Source organism: Tenrec ecaudatus, chromosome 16 (genome assembly GCF_050624435.1).
Source record: "Tenrec ecaudatus isolate mTenEca1 chromosome 16, mTenEca1.hap1, whole genome shotgun sequence".
NCBI classification, from domain to species: Eukaryota; Metazoa; Chordata; class Mammalia; order Afrosoricida; family Tenrecidae; genus Tenrec; species Tenrec ecaudatus.
Window position 1 is genome coordinate 24731126 of NC_134545.1, and position 12262 is coordinate 24743387.

The window sequence follows — 12262 nt, forward strand, 5'->3', positions numbered from 1 at the left end:
GAATGGTAACTCCACTGCGTTTGTTGCTGCTGTTGTTGAAGGTAAGGTTTTTGTTGTTATGTTAGTCCCTGAGGGGTTACTGTCACTAAGAAGGGCATTCCAGGTAGGGACGGGTAGATACCAAGTGACAAGCCTCTGTGTGTGTCTGGTGTGAGAGGGAGTGTTGAAACTATAAGTAGAAAATAGCCAGAAAAAATTGGCATAGATTGGTGTTTTCATTATCTAAAGTGCTGCTATATCAAAAAGGACCAAGTGAGTGGCTTTGACAAAGAGAAAATTATGTTCTTACAGTTTGTTGTTGTTAGATGCTATCAAGTCACCTGTGCACAACAGAAGGAAACACTGCCTACTTCAAAGCTCCACCCTCACAATTTAGGAAGCTGGAATTCTGAATCCAGGATGCCAGCGCTAAGGGAAGACTTATCGCTTGGCCTTCTGCTCCCGGGCAGTCTTCATGTGACTTTGCATCTCTCTTCTCCCATCTCTGCTGGTTAACTTTCATTTAATGTCTTATATCACAAAGAGAGTGACTCACGACATATGCTACATTAATACTGTCTCATGTACATAACAAAACATTCCCCAGTGGGATTATGCCACGTACATAGACAGGAGGAGTCCTGGCGGTGTAGTGGTTACGAGTTGGGCTACTAACTCTGAGGTTAGCAGTTCAAAACCACCAGCCAGCTCCTCAAGAGAAAGATGGGACTTTCTACTCCCACAAAGAGTTACAGTCTTAGAACTCGCGGGAGCAATTCTACCCTGTCCCAGAGGGTCACTCTGAGTCAGAATTGACTCTGTGGCAGTGAGTTTGGTTTATAGATGGAGACTACGATTTCCAACACATTTTTTGGTGTGTGTGTGTGTGGGGGGTGGGGTTGGCACAGTTCAATCCATAACATTCTTTGTTCCCTCTCAAATCTATATCCTTCACACATGCAGAACACATTCTTCCCATCACATCATCCCCAAAGTCTTATCTCTAAGTCAGGAATCTCATCTTCTGTATCCTCTGAGTCAAAATGGGTGAGGTATGAGTAGTCTATCCTGGGGGGAAATTCTTCTTCATCTGGAATACATGTAAGCTGTTTTCAAAGTGCACTGGTGGAGCAGGCACAGGGGGACATTGCCATTACAAATGGAAGAAATTAGAGGAAAAGAAGGGAGACAAGGCACAAACAATTTCAAAACCTTATAGAACATATGGCATCAGTTCTCAGAGCGTGAAAATATTCCTCTGTTCTCTGAAACCACCTGGGCATCGGCTCAATGCTCCATACTCCGAGTGTTTGCCATATTCTCTAGACTTTGATTGGAGACCCTGTTAGGTCTCTCGGCTGGGAAATACCTCGGTTCTTGGCTTTGCACGAGAAAGAACTCACACTGAAGTCTGCTTTGTGATCTTAAGTGGGTTTTTATAAAGGACGAAGAAGTTTCAGGTTTTGCTGTCACTGAACACGGGCAACTCACGGGACTGCACACCCACACGTGGCGTCCTGAGGCCCGAGAGACCGCGATACTGCTGAGGAGCACTGGTGGTGGTCTCCAGGTTCCGGCCTTTAGGGCCTTCGGCAGGGTGACTTGGTCGACGGTACTGGTTGACCCCATTGACTGAATTAAGCCCATCTGGCGTAGTGTGGGTCCACCCCCTGGTTCCTGTTTCTAGCTCCCTAACAACCCTTCATCCCGATGGCAACTCTGCTCCCTTTGCTTTGGCTTTGGGCAGCCCCATTCTCCTCCTCCATCTGAGTGGTGACCGCTGCCCCCACCCCAGGAGTTCCCATTCTCCTGCTGCTTGGTCATGGCAGTCCTACTTCCTCAACATGGGGCAGCAGCCCATCCTCTGAAACCACAGTGGCAAGCGCCCCACTCTCCGCCATCTGGGAGACCAGGGTACAACTCTTTCTTCCCGGGTTCCTTCCCACAGCTCTGCTGTTCCATGCTGTTCCAGGGTTGGTCCTTTTCCTTTCTGGGCATCATCAGATGGGACTCTTTTGGCTGTTCATTGCCTAGAATTCCAAGAGGCAGTCAGCATCCTGACCCGCCTACCTGCTTTTCTCTCTCGATTCTCTCCCTTTCCCTTTCTCCCCTCTCCCTTCTCTCCTCTCCTCTGCCCCTTCACCCCTCCCACCTCCTTCTCTGTCTCCTTCACCCTTTGCTGATGGCTTTTCTGCTGTGGTAGTCAGTCACAGGTTTTATCTTTTTATCTTTGGCGAGCATTCTAAGACACGTGTCCTTAATTTGTGCAGAAGACTTTTCCAAAGCTTTAAATTCGGTTTTTATTTTGCACAGTACATTTTAAATCCATCTCTTTCCTGTCACAGTTTACTATAGGCAGCAAGGAGAAGCCATACAGCCCTTTTAAGATCTTGCTCAGAGCTCTCCTCAGCCAGAACTTCAAGTTCATCACTTTCAAGTTCTATCTTCCGCCAAACATTTGAATGTGATTCACCCAAGTTCTTAGCCGCTGCATAGAGAGCATCGCCCTTCCTCCATTGCCCAATCACGTCCATCACTTTCTTTTAAAGCTTCCCCAGAAGCATGTGTAGTGCCCACATTTCTGACAACATATGTGTTATCTCAGACGACAGGCTTTCCCTGTGGCTCTCCTCACTTCCGCCTGCTTCCTCACCAGAACTGCCTTTGACATCGTCCACAATTCTAGGACTGGTTTCTTAGAAACAATCTAGGCTTTTAATATTAGTTCCTTTCAAGCTCTTCCAGCCTCTATCCGTTAGTCAGTTGTAACGCCACTTCCACATTTTATTTATCCATTAGAACAGTACCCTATTATTCTTGCTACCGAACTTGCCTTCGTAGAAGATACCAGAAACGTTTTGGCATAGTGGGGCGTTTTAGCTGTGTGGTGCTGCTGGAACAAAAATCCCACAAATGGGTGACTTTAACCAAACAAAGGTATTTTCCCACAGTTCTCAAAGTCAGTATGGAGTGCTAGTTCTAGGGTGCTCTTTCTTTGGGCTCTGAAGGAAGGTCCTTGGCTTATGTTTGTTTTTCCTCGGCAGGGTCATTTTAGTCAGGTGTCCCAAGGCACCTATGCCTACTTCCATCTTCAGATGTTTATCAGGTTGCCGCTGCTGTGTTCTTCCCCCCCCCCCCCAGACTAAATCCTTGAGCCCAAGGACTACATTTTATTCTCCTTCACATCTATCTCACTATCCAGCAGATGGAGTGATTCATCTTAAGCTTTCAAAACACATTTCTTAAAAAAAAATCATTTTATTGGGGGTTCCTACAACTCTTATCATAGTTCATCCATCCATCCATTGTGTCAAGCACGTTTGTGCATCTGCTGCCATCATCATTCTCAAAACATTTGCTTTCTGCTTGAGCCCTTGGTATCAGCGCCTCATCTTTTCCCCTTCTTCCCCACTTCCTCATGAGCCCTTGATAATTTATAGATTGTTATTTTGTCATATCTTGCCCTATCCGGAGCCTCCCTTCCCCCCCTTTTCTGCCTTCCATCTCCCAGGGAGGAGGTCACATGCGGATCCTTGTAATCAGTTCCCCCTTTCCAACCCACTCACCCTCCACTCTCCCAGCATCCCCCCTCACACCCCTGGTCCTGAAGGTATCTTTTATTATTTTTTTTAAAGCTTCTGCCCCTGGGAGACCTTGATGTGGCTTGGCATCTCCTCCCTTCTATGCTTGCTCACTTGCTTGTTAATCTCTTTTCTATCTTGTAAGAGATCAACTCTATTCACCCTACACTAATCTTGCCTCATTAACGTAACAGACAACTCATCCTAAACGGGGCTGATAACCAAGGGGGGTGATAACCAAGGGTTTGGAGGTTCGGATTGACAGCACATATTTTCAGGGGTGGAGGGAGCAGTTTAGTCTGTAACACAACAAAGAAGTTCCACAGTAGGTGGCTTCACCCGATGGTAATTGGGCCCCACCCTGGAGGTAGCTAAGCAAATAGGCCATGAAAGAAGGTTTGCATTAGACTCTTGGTTGTGGAGACTCCCTCAGCCTCCTCTGCTGTTGGAAAAGAAGCCAGTCAGCTGCCATATTTCCTTAAAATGGAGCTTTCACTTGACATGCACATTGAAAGTAGCGGTAGTGGGATTTTGTTGGCTTCTGAGCTGGTTTACGCCAAATCTGTGTAGTTTGAAATCAGTGGTGGCATAGAATCCAGGAAATATGGTAGCTTGTTTTGTACCCTACTGAAATTCCGGTTTGAGGTTTAGTGTCAGTGCTTTGAAACTGCCAGAGTTGTTATCTGGCCTCTGTTAAAAGCACACTTCCGTGTAACCAGCTTCTGTGGGGATCTGCAGTTTGGGACAATGGGTATCTCTCAGGCCATTGGCCAGATCTTATCCTCAAAGCCCATCTGAGGAGTTGAGTTGTCAGTGGGCACTTACTTAATCACAAGTGAATTCTTTGGAAACTGGTAATCCCAGCCTTCCCCTCCACCAGGCCTCAGTTTTCTTGTCTGTTCATTGGATTGGATCAGATGTTATCTACTATTAAAATGGCTAGAACTTCCTGTTGAGTCAGTGTTAGCACCCCTTTCTCTTAATTAACTCAAAAGCTCACCCTCTGGCTTGTGGCAGAAGCAGAGCATTGTAGGTGGTGGGAGGCAGCCTGGCCCGGGATGCGTGGGCCTTTGGCTTCCGCTCTCTGCATGTTTGGGTGTTGCCTGGAAACGTGTGTTCCTTTGTATAGCACCTGACCCAAAAGACTTGAGGCTTGAGCCCTGTTCTTTCTTCATCCACCAGCATGGGGGTGGGGTGGAGGGTGGAGAGGATGGGGGGTGGGGGGGACTAGGGGAGTGGCCTTGGGCCCAGTTCTGCTTCTAGGTTGTCCGAGGGCAGCAGGCTAGAGGCTGGTGTTCTAGAGGCTAGTGGTTTGTGTCAAGGGGGCCAGCTCGTCTCAGGCTGTAGATACTTTAAAGCTGCTCTTAGCCGGTGCTGTTCCTCAGATAAACCCTCCCTGGAGGCAGAGGACCTGCCCTCCTGTGTGTCTCTGAGGCCGGGGGCGGGGGGTGTTGCCAGGGCCCCTCCCTCTGCTCTTCCAACCAGTCAAAGTCAAAGCAACAAGTTTCCTTCCGGCCTGGAGAGAACAGGGCCTGAGCCCAGCCCTCCGGAGCCACGTCCTGTTACTGAGCACCTCCTCGCCTCCAGCTGCCTTGAGTATCTTAGCCTGCTCTGGCTGCCCCTGGGATGTCCAGACCCCTGTGCCAGCTCTTGGCTAGGCCCTGCCCTCAGTCTGGGTTTTTCCACTAATTTTCTGATTGGCTGTGAGCAAGGTCCCCTCCCTAACCTTCACTTTGCCCTTCTGAGCTTCTGTTTCCATATCATTAATATTTTATTTTGTCAAGTATTTTTTTAATAAATCATTTTATTGGGGCTCCTTACAGCTCTTAATAACAATCCATACATCAATTGTATCAAGCATGTTTGTACATGTGTACAATATGTACGTATGCCATCATCATTTTGAAAACATTTTCTCTCTGCTTGAGCCCTTGGTATCAGCTCCTCTTTTTTCCCTCCCTCCCCCACCCTCATGACCCCTTGATAAATTATAAATTATTATTTTCATATCTTACATTGCCCGCTGCCTCCCTTCACCCATGTTTCTGTATTCGTCCCCCTGTGTGTGTGGGGAGTTGTTATACATCATTATTGTGGTCTTTCCCCTATTCTAAGCCCCCCCACCTTCACCCTACCCTCTTGGTATTGCTACTCCCATTATTGTTCCTGGGGGGGTTTAATCTGTCCTGGATTTCCTGTGTCTAGAGCTCTTCTGTGGACCAGTACATGCTCTGCTCTAGCCAGATTTGTAGGGTAGAACTGGGGTCAAGATGGCGGGTGGGGAGGAAGCATTAAAGAGCTAGAGAAACATTGTGTATTTCTGCTACACTGCACCCTGGCTGGCTCGTCCCTCCCTTGTGATGCTTTTTGAGGGGATGCCCAATTGTCTACAGATGGGCTTTGGATCTGCACTCTGACCCCCCTCGTTCGCTTTGATATGATTGTTTTGGGTGGTCTGATACCTGATCCTATTGACACTTTGTGATCACTCAGGCTGGTGTGCTTCTTCCATGTGGGCTTTGATGTTTCCCTGCTACATGGCCACTTGTTTAATCTCAATCCTTTAAGACCCCAACGCTATATCTTTGAATAGTGGGGCACCCATCAGCTTTCTTCACCACATTTGCTTATGTACCCATTTTTGTCAAGGATTTTTAATTGAAAAAGCATATCTGTAAGAATAAGAAAAGGTTTCAAAGATTCATGATCTACTATTTTAGAATAGTTTTGAGTGTGTGAATATGTGTGTATAAAGAGACACACACACATACATGCATTTTTTAAAACTGTAATTGCTCTATAGTCTAAAAAAGAAAACACAAGTAGCATGCTCAGCCTCCCCCTCCTTTTTCCCAATTAGTGTGTGAACCCATGGGTTCCCAGAGAATCAACCCTTGGAGGAAGCCTGCTCCCTGGATAACTGCCCCCCCCCCCACGGTCCAGCACCCCCCTCTGTTAGCGCCCCGCTCAGTCTGTTAGTGCTGCTCAGCCTGCCTGGATGAGTCTGGATACGGAAGTGTCCTGTCCCCTGTCCTGTTACCCCTCCTACCTCAGTCAGCACCCACTAGAATGGCAACTCCATGAGGGCAGGGAATTTGTTCTGGTCCCCAAGTGCTTCTCCACAGCTCTTCTGAGACCCTGGCCTCAGGACAATGCATGCCACGTGACAGTAGATGTTGAATGAAGACAAAAGGGGGTGTTTGGCAGGGCTTTGAAGTGTGTGTGTAGGATGTTGATAGATAACAGCTTGGAGAACATTCCAGCAAAGGGCCTGGCGTGAGGAAAAGGTCAGAGGTGGGAAAGGGGAAACTGTGAGTGACTAGCTTTCCTAGAATGAGAGGTGAGCATGTTACTTGTCTGCTTGTTTGACTGGTTTTTGTGCCCGATCCTGCTGCACCTTGCACACAGGCTCTTTGAAGAGGCCTTTTTACCAAGTCCAACCCAGGACAGGTATGCACAGGCTTCTGCCCCCGAGAGGCATGGCGAGGCCTGGCCCTTGGCACATTGGGGGCATGGGTGCCTGAACCCTGTGGTTTTCTGGCTTGTACCTTCCTGGCAGGGCCAGCATTCAGCGCTTCTCGACTTGAGGGACTTGATGAGCTAGTAGTTTCCAAGGGAATGGCGGGGGTGGGGGAACAGGGAGAGGAATGGTGGTCCAACCAGGCTGATGGCCAGGGCCCAAGCCAGGGCCTTTGCTTTTCTTGGCACCTCTGATGGGCCCTGCCCTCTGCTCCACAGGCTGGAGGAAGTTCCCCTGGAGGTGCTGAGGCAGAGGGAGTCCAAGTGGCTGGATATGCTCAACAACTGGGACAAATGGATGGCCAAGAAGCACAAAAAGGTGAGCAGCCTGGGCCTGGGGAGGTGGAAGCAATCGAGGGCACCTCATCAGTTCGGAGGAGCAGGGACTTCTCCAGCAGCCAGACTGCCACAGGTGTGCCCCCATTTGCCCTCCAAAAGGGGGCCAGAGGTGGCTCGACCCCCACAGATGACTTTAGATACACTTAGAACTTTGTCCGAGAGCCAGATTTCAAAGTTACTTTTAGCCCAAAGCCCTCGTGGACTATTTTACTCCAACCCCCCTGGGAGAAATCCTTAAGTCAGGGCGGCCTGTATCGGGCCAGTGAGAGCTGATGCGTGTTGAACACAGCATTGCTTCAGGAACTTGCCTCCGACAGTCCTTGGTGTGCCACACTGAGGTGGGTGGTGGTTGTAGCCCTTCTTCATAGGTGGGGTGGAGATTAAGCAACCTATAGAATGGAACGGCTTTAATCCGGTGCCTCAGCATGCTGGTTTCTCTCTGGCCTCCTGGCCAAAGCAAAAAGGAAGACAAGTAGCTGTTCACATTTAAAGCACCATCATCTTATAAAGATACAAACATTCAGTGGTATTTTTGAGTCTGGCTGTCTGTAGGCAAAGGCACCCTGGTGGCATAGTGGGTTACAAATTGGGCTGTTAAAGGCAACATCAGCGGTTTGAAACCACCAGCCATGCCACAGAGAAAAGATGAGGCTTTCTACTTCCATAAAGATTCACCGTCTCAGAAACCCACAGACGTAGTTCTGCCCTGTCCTACAGGTTCCCTGTGAGTCGGCATTGATTCGATGGTAGTGATTTTGATTTGGTCTGGTCTCCAGAGGCTAGTCCTTCCTGTCCCCTGACCATAGCTTGCTAGCCCACCACCAAGCTCTTGACTACCCTCTGAGGAGCTCGAGCTGGCTGGACAAGGCCTGTCTAGAGACTCCTAGCTTAGAATTCTGTTTCCCCTTATTGTTAGCTGACACATTAGTCTGACCAGCCTGGCCCAACCATGGGCAAGGAGTGACACCAGAACAGACAGCGTTTTTAAAATTTGGGTGAACTGGAGTGATAGTTGGAACAGGAAAAATTACCTTTGCCGCCTCTCGGTTGCCTGGCAACCAAGTCTCTGGCCCACAGAGTGGGCAGCATTGGGGTCTGGCTCAAAGTTGGTGACTGGCCACAAGAATTAAAATGTCAAATGCGTGTTGCTTCCATCTCCACCTCAGACTCTTGAAAAGGCTCACTGTGCCTCTCCTAGTCGGGGCTCCAGCTTTTTCCATTCCAGTCATCGTTCCTAATCACTCACATTGTGAAAATGCGGGTCTCTTGTGGCGTCAGGGCCTGGCTGAAAGCACAGGCCACCAGCCAGATGTAAGGTGAGCCAGCTCTACACCCTTCCTCTTGTCTCCTCCAGAGCTAGCTGTGTGACTCTGGGCAAGTCACTTCCTGGCTCAGCCTCAGTTTCCCTTGTAGAGCAGGAGAGATAATTCTGCTGCATGGCTCCCGAGAGGTGGTGACTAAAGTGCCAAGGAGAAGAAAGGCCCAGCTTGGACCCCCCACCCCGTGGCTGTTCTCTGCTCCAGGCCGCAGTGTCCATCTTGGCGTAATAGAAAACCTTTCTCTTGTTCGACCGAGCTTCCCTCCACTGTTTCCTGTCTGACACTGGGGACTGCTCTCCTGCCTCCTCGCCCTTGGGCTCACTCCACAGCTGTCTCTTGTGGGGACCTGTGGCTGCCAGGGATGTATGGCTTTGGCCTCGCCCCAGGCTCTTTTGCACACAGATTCCAGAGGGGAGCCCTGGGAGCTCTCAGCAGGGCAGTCAGCAGCACTTCCTCTTCCCTTTCGCTTCCCTGCCCTGTGGTGAGAGCCTGAGGGCTGCCCTGCCCAGCAGAACCACAGGAGTGCTGCTCCCCACCCCACCCAGAGGCCCAAGCCCTCTGCTCCCTGGGAAGCCTGAAGCCTGGCCACTGCAGGGCGCCACTGCTGCTGCCGCCTCCCCTTCAGCCACACTGGCAGACTCTGGGAGCTCATGGGCCCTCTCTTTGTTTGTTCAGGAAGGGTAATACCTGTCTCAGGAAGTGGGCCCAGACCCACGCCTTCTCCTGGACTCATCCCAGGACCCCAGAAGAAGGCCAGGCCAGCTGGGTCTGAAATGCTGTCTTCCCCTGGGGCTCTGCCCCAACCCAGCAAGCAAGGGTGTGGCCTCACTCAGCCGCTTGCCCACACCCAGACCCAGAGGCTGGTAATCCCTTGGCTTTCTGCTTGCCTGGGCACTTTCTCATTCTTATCCCTTCTGATTCTCAGGGCCGCTCCCACTCCCTCCCTAGGACAGGCCGGTAGCTCTCCTGAAGCCTGAACCCCACGGGGTGGTGGAGGGATACTAGCTAGAGAGGACCTGCCTTACTCCTGACTCTCCAGCCCCCAAAGGAGCTCTCTGATCCCTGGCATCTGTGGGGCATGGCTGCGTCAGGATTCTCCTTTACTAAATGTGTTCTGAGGCTCCCCCTGGATTGTGATGAGGAGGGCCTGTCCAGAGGAAATGGCTTCCTGAAGGGAAGACCCTGGTCCCATAGCAGCAGGAAGCTCCCTGGCTTTCCCGGGCTTGCCTCCATGACAGCAGCTGCCCTTCCCCCCACTACCCTCTGCCTGGCTGCCTCTTTCCAGGGTCTTGACTCCCTCTGACCCTTGGGAAGTTTTCTCTTGCTTTTCTGGTCATCGGGAAAGCCAGGACTTTGTGCCCCTCCTCTTCCCGGAGCTTCCACAGAGACTCTTTGAGGGGGTTTCCAGCAGAGCTTAAGGCCCTGGGCTTCTGTGGCAGCCAAGGAACTGAGGTGGAGACGAAGCCATCATTTCCTGAGCACACGCCATGGGTCAGAGCTGCCACAGAGCCCTCTCAGCAATCACACAGTCGTACAGCTGAGATGTGATTGGCCAACCCAGCTGTCGTTTGGTAAAGCTGGAGAAGCTGGAGTCAAACCCACGGCCCTGTACTCTTCCCCCTACCCTGTGCTCCCCATCTCCCTTCATCTCAAGCCAGGCCAGGGGACAGCAGGTGTGTGTGTGGTGGTGGTGGGGGGGGTCGCGTCCTTGGTCAATGCCTCTGGACCTCCCCTCCACATTACATTGGTGTGATGCTTTCGTTCCTGCCCTTACTTTCCTTGACCTTTGACTTTGAGATCAGCCTGGATGGGTGGGGTGGTGGTGAGAGTGAAGAAAACACAGGTCTGGATCCCACCAGCCTGAGAGTGCAGCTAGTGTAACCCAAGTTATGTTATTTAATGTTAGGGAAATCCCTGTACACAATACAGTTAGCCGAGAGTACACTACGTAATGCAGTCTGTGGAAGTTTTATAAGTTGCTACATTGCTCAAAAGGAGATCATTTGGATGCAGATGTCATCTCAAAGGACCAGGCAATGCTGAGTCTTCTCTTATTTCCCTGACCTTTAGTGATTAAAAGCTAGTGAGTCAACGAAGACATCCTGAGACTGGCCCGAGACTTAAGGAACCTTATTGTTTGTTCTGTTTGCTTGCTCATGGTCAGCAGCTATTTCCCATAATTACCCTGAAACCTGGATTTCTAGACAACATCCATACGTGACTCCCAAAGTGAACCTTCCGAAGCCAAAGGAATATATGCTCTGTGTTGTCCTTTCAGACAGGCCACCCAAAGGCAGTCTGTTTCACACTGCTGTGGGCTCCTCACGGGTGCACCTTCCCCTTAACGGTTAACCTCTCTTTTGCCCCGGACTTGGAGCTGTGGAATTGGCTGCCCACCTCAGGGTGAAAGACCCGCATTTCAGGCGCCAGCAGGAGGCCATACTTTCCCACCCCCTGCCTCAGTTTCCCACATCTATAAGACTTGGCGGTCTTCCACTTGGGGTGTTGAGGCCACTGCCTGCCTTCTGTAAGAAGAGCTAGCAGGCCCTGTGCAGCCACTCTGGGTCATAAGCCTCCCTCCCTGCTCCCCTCACTCCCATAGACAGTGAGTGCTGGGGAGGATGGGGCTGGACCCAGGATGCCAGGGAGGCCTCTGTCGGATGGCCTTAAATACACTGGTGGCGCAGTGGTTGTGGGCTCCCCTGCTGAACCAGCAGTTGCTGGTTGGAAGCCACCAGATGCTCACTGGGAGAGAGGTGTGCAGTCTACTTTGGTCAAGACCGACAACCTTGGAAACCTGTGGGACAGTTCTCCTCTGCCCTAAAGGGTGGCTCTGAGTTGGAATTCAACTGGATAGCAATGAGTTTGGGCCTTTTGGTTGGCCTTCTAACCCTTACACCCTACCCCAGCCTGCCCAAGCCCCACACTTCTGCCTCGGCCAGTTCCCCTGACCGCAACACTGCTAGTCTCTCCCTGGAGTACCCACGGCCATGCTGGCACCCATGATTCCATTTGGATTTTTAAAACAGGGGGTTAAGGTTGTCAGTTGCCACTGAACCAGGACCAAGGGGACCCAGCCAATACCTGCAGGCAGCTTGCCTACGTAGTTGCGGTCACACCACCCTACCTACCTCACCCCTGGGACCTGCAGTCTACAATAGTAGGAACATTCTTAGCCCTTGTTCTGCTCTTGCTGACCTGCACCCTGAGACCCAGCACACACTAGCTGGGGGTGCCCTGGTGCCTCTGGAGGAGCTGCCTGGGTGGGTGGGGCATGAGCACAAGCCCTCCTTTTGATTTCCAGATCCGCCTAAGGTGCCAGAAGGGAATCCCACCTTCTCTTCGAGGCCGGGCGTGGCAGTACCTGTCGGGAGGCAAGGTGAAGCTCCAGCAGCACCCTGGGAAGTTTGACGTGAGTTCCTCTTCCTCTCCTCTCTGTTGGGCTGGATTGTCTAGAGCAGGTGTTCTCAAACTACGGCCTGTGGGCCACATGCGGCCCGCTGGGTGTTTCTGCCCCATTTTTTA

General features: G+C 50.9%; 1 protein-coding gene across 1 annotated transcript in view; it reads left to right on the forward strand.

Moving 5' to 3' along the window:
* The window catches only part of TBC1D10A (TBC1 domain family member 10A), a 38125-nt gene that overhangs the window by 19790 nt on the left and 6073 nt on the right, over window positions 1–12262 (forward strand). The window contains exons 2-3 of the mRNA XM_075534081.1: window positions 7299–7398; window positions 12042–12149. Of these exons, the coding sequence (XP_075390196.1) occupies window positions 7299–7398; window positions 12042–12149 (208 nt within the window). The remainder of the gene's footprint in view (window positions 1–7298; window positions 7399–12041; window positions 12150–12262) is intronic.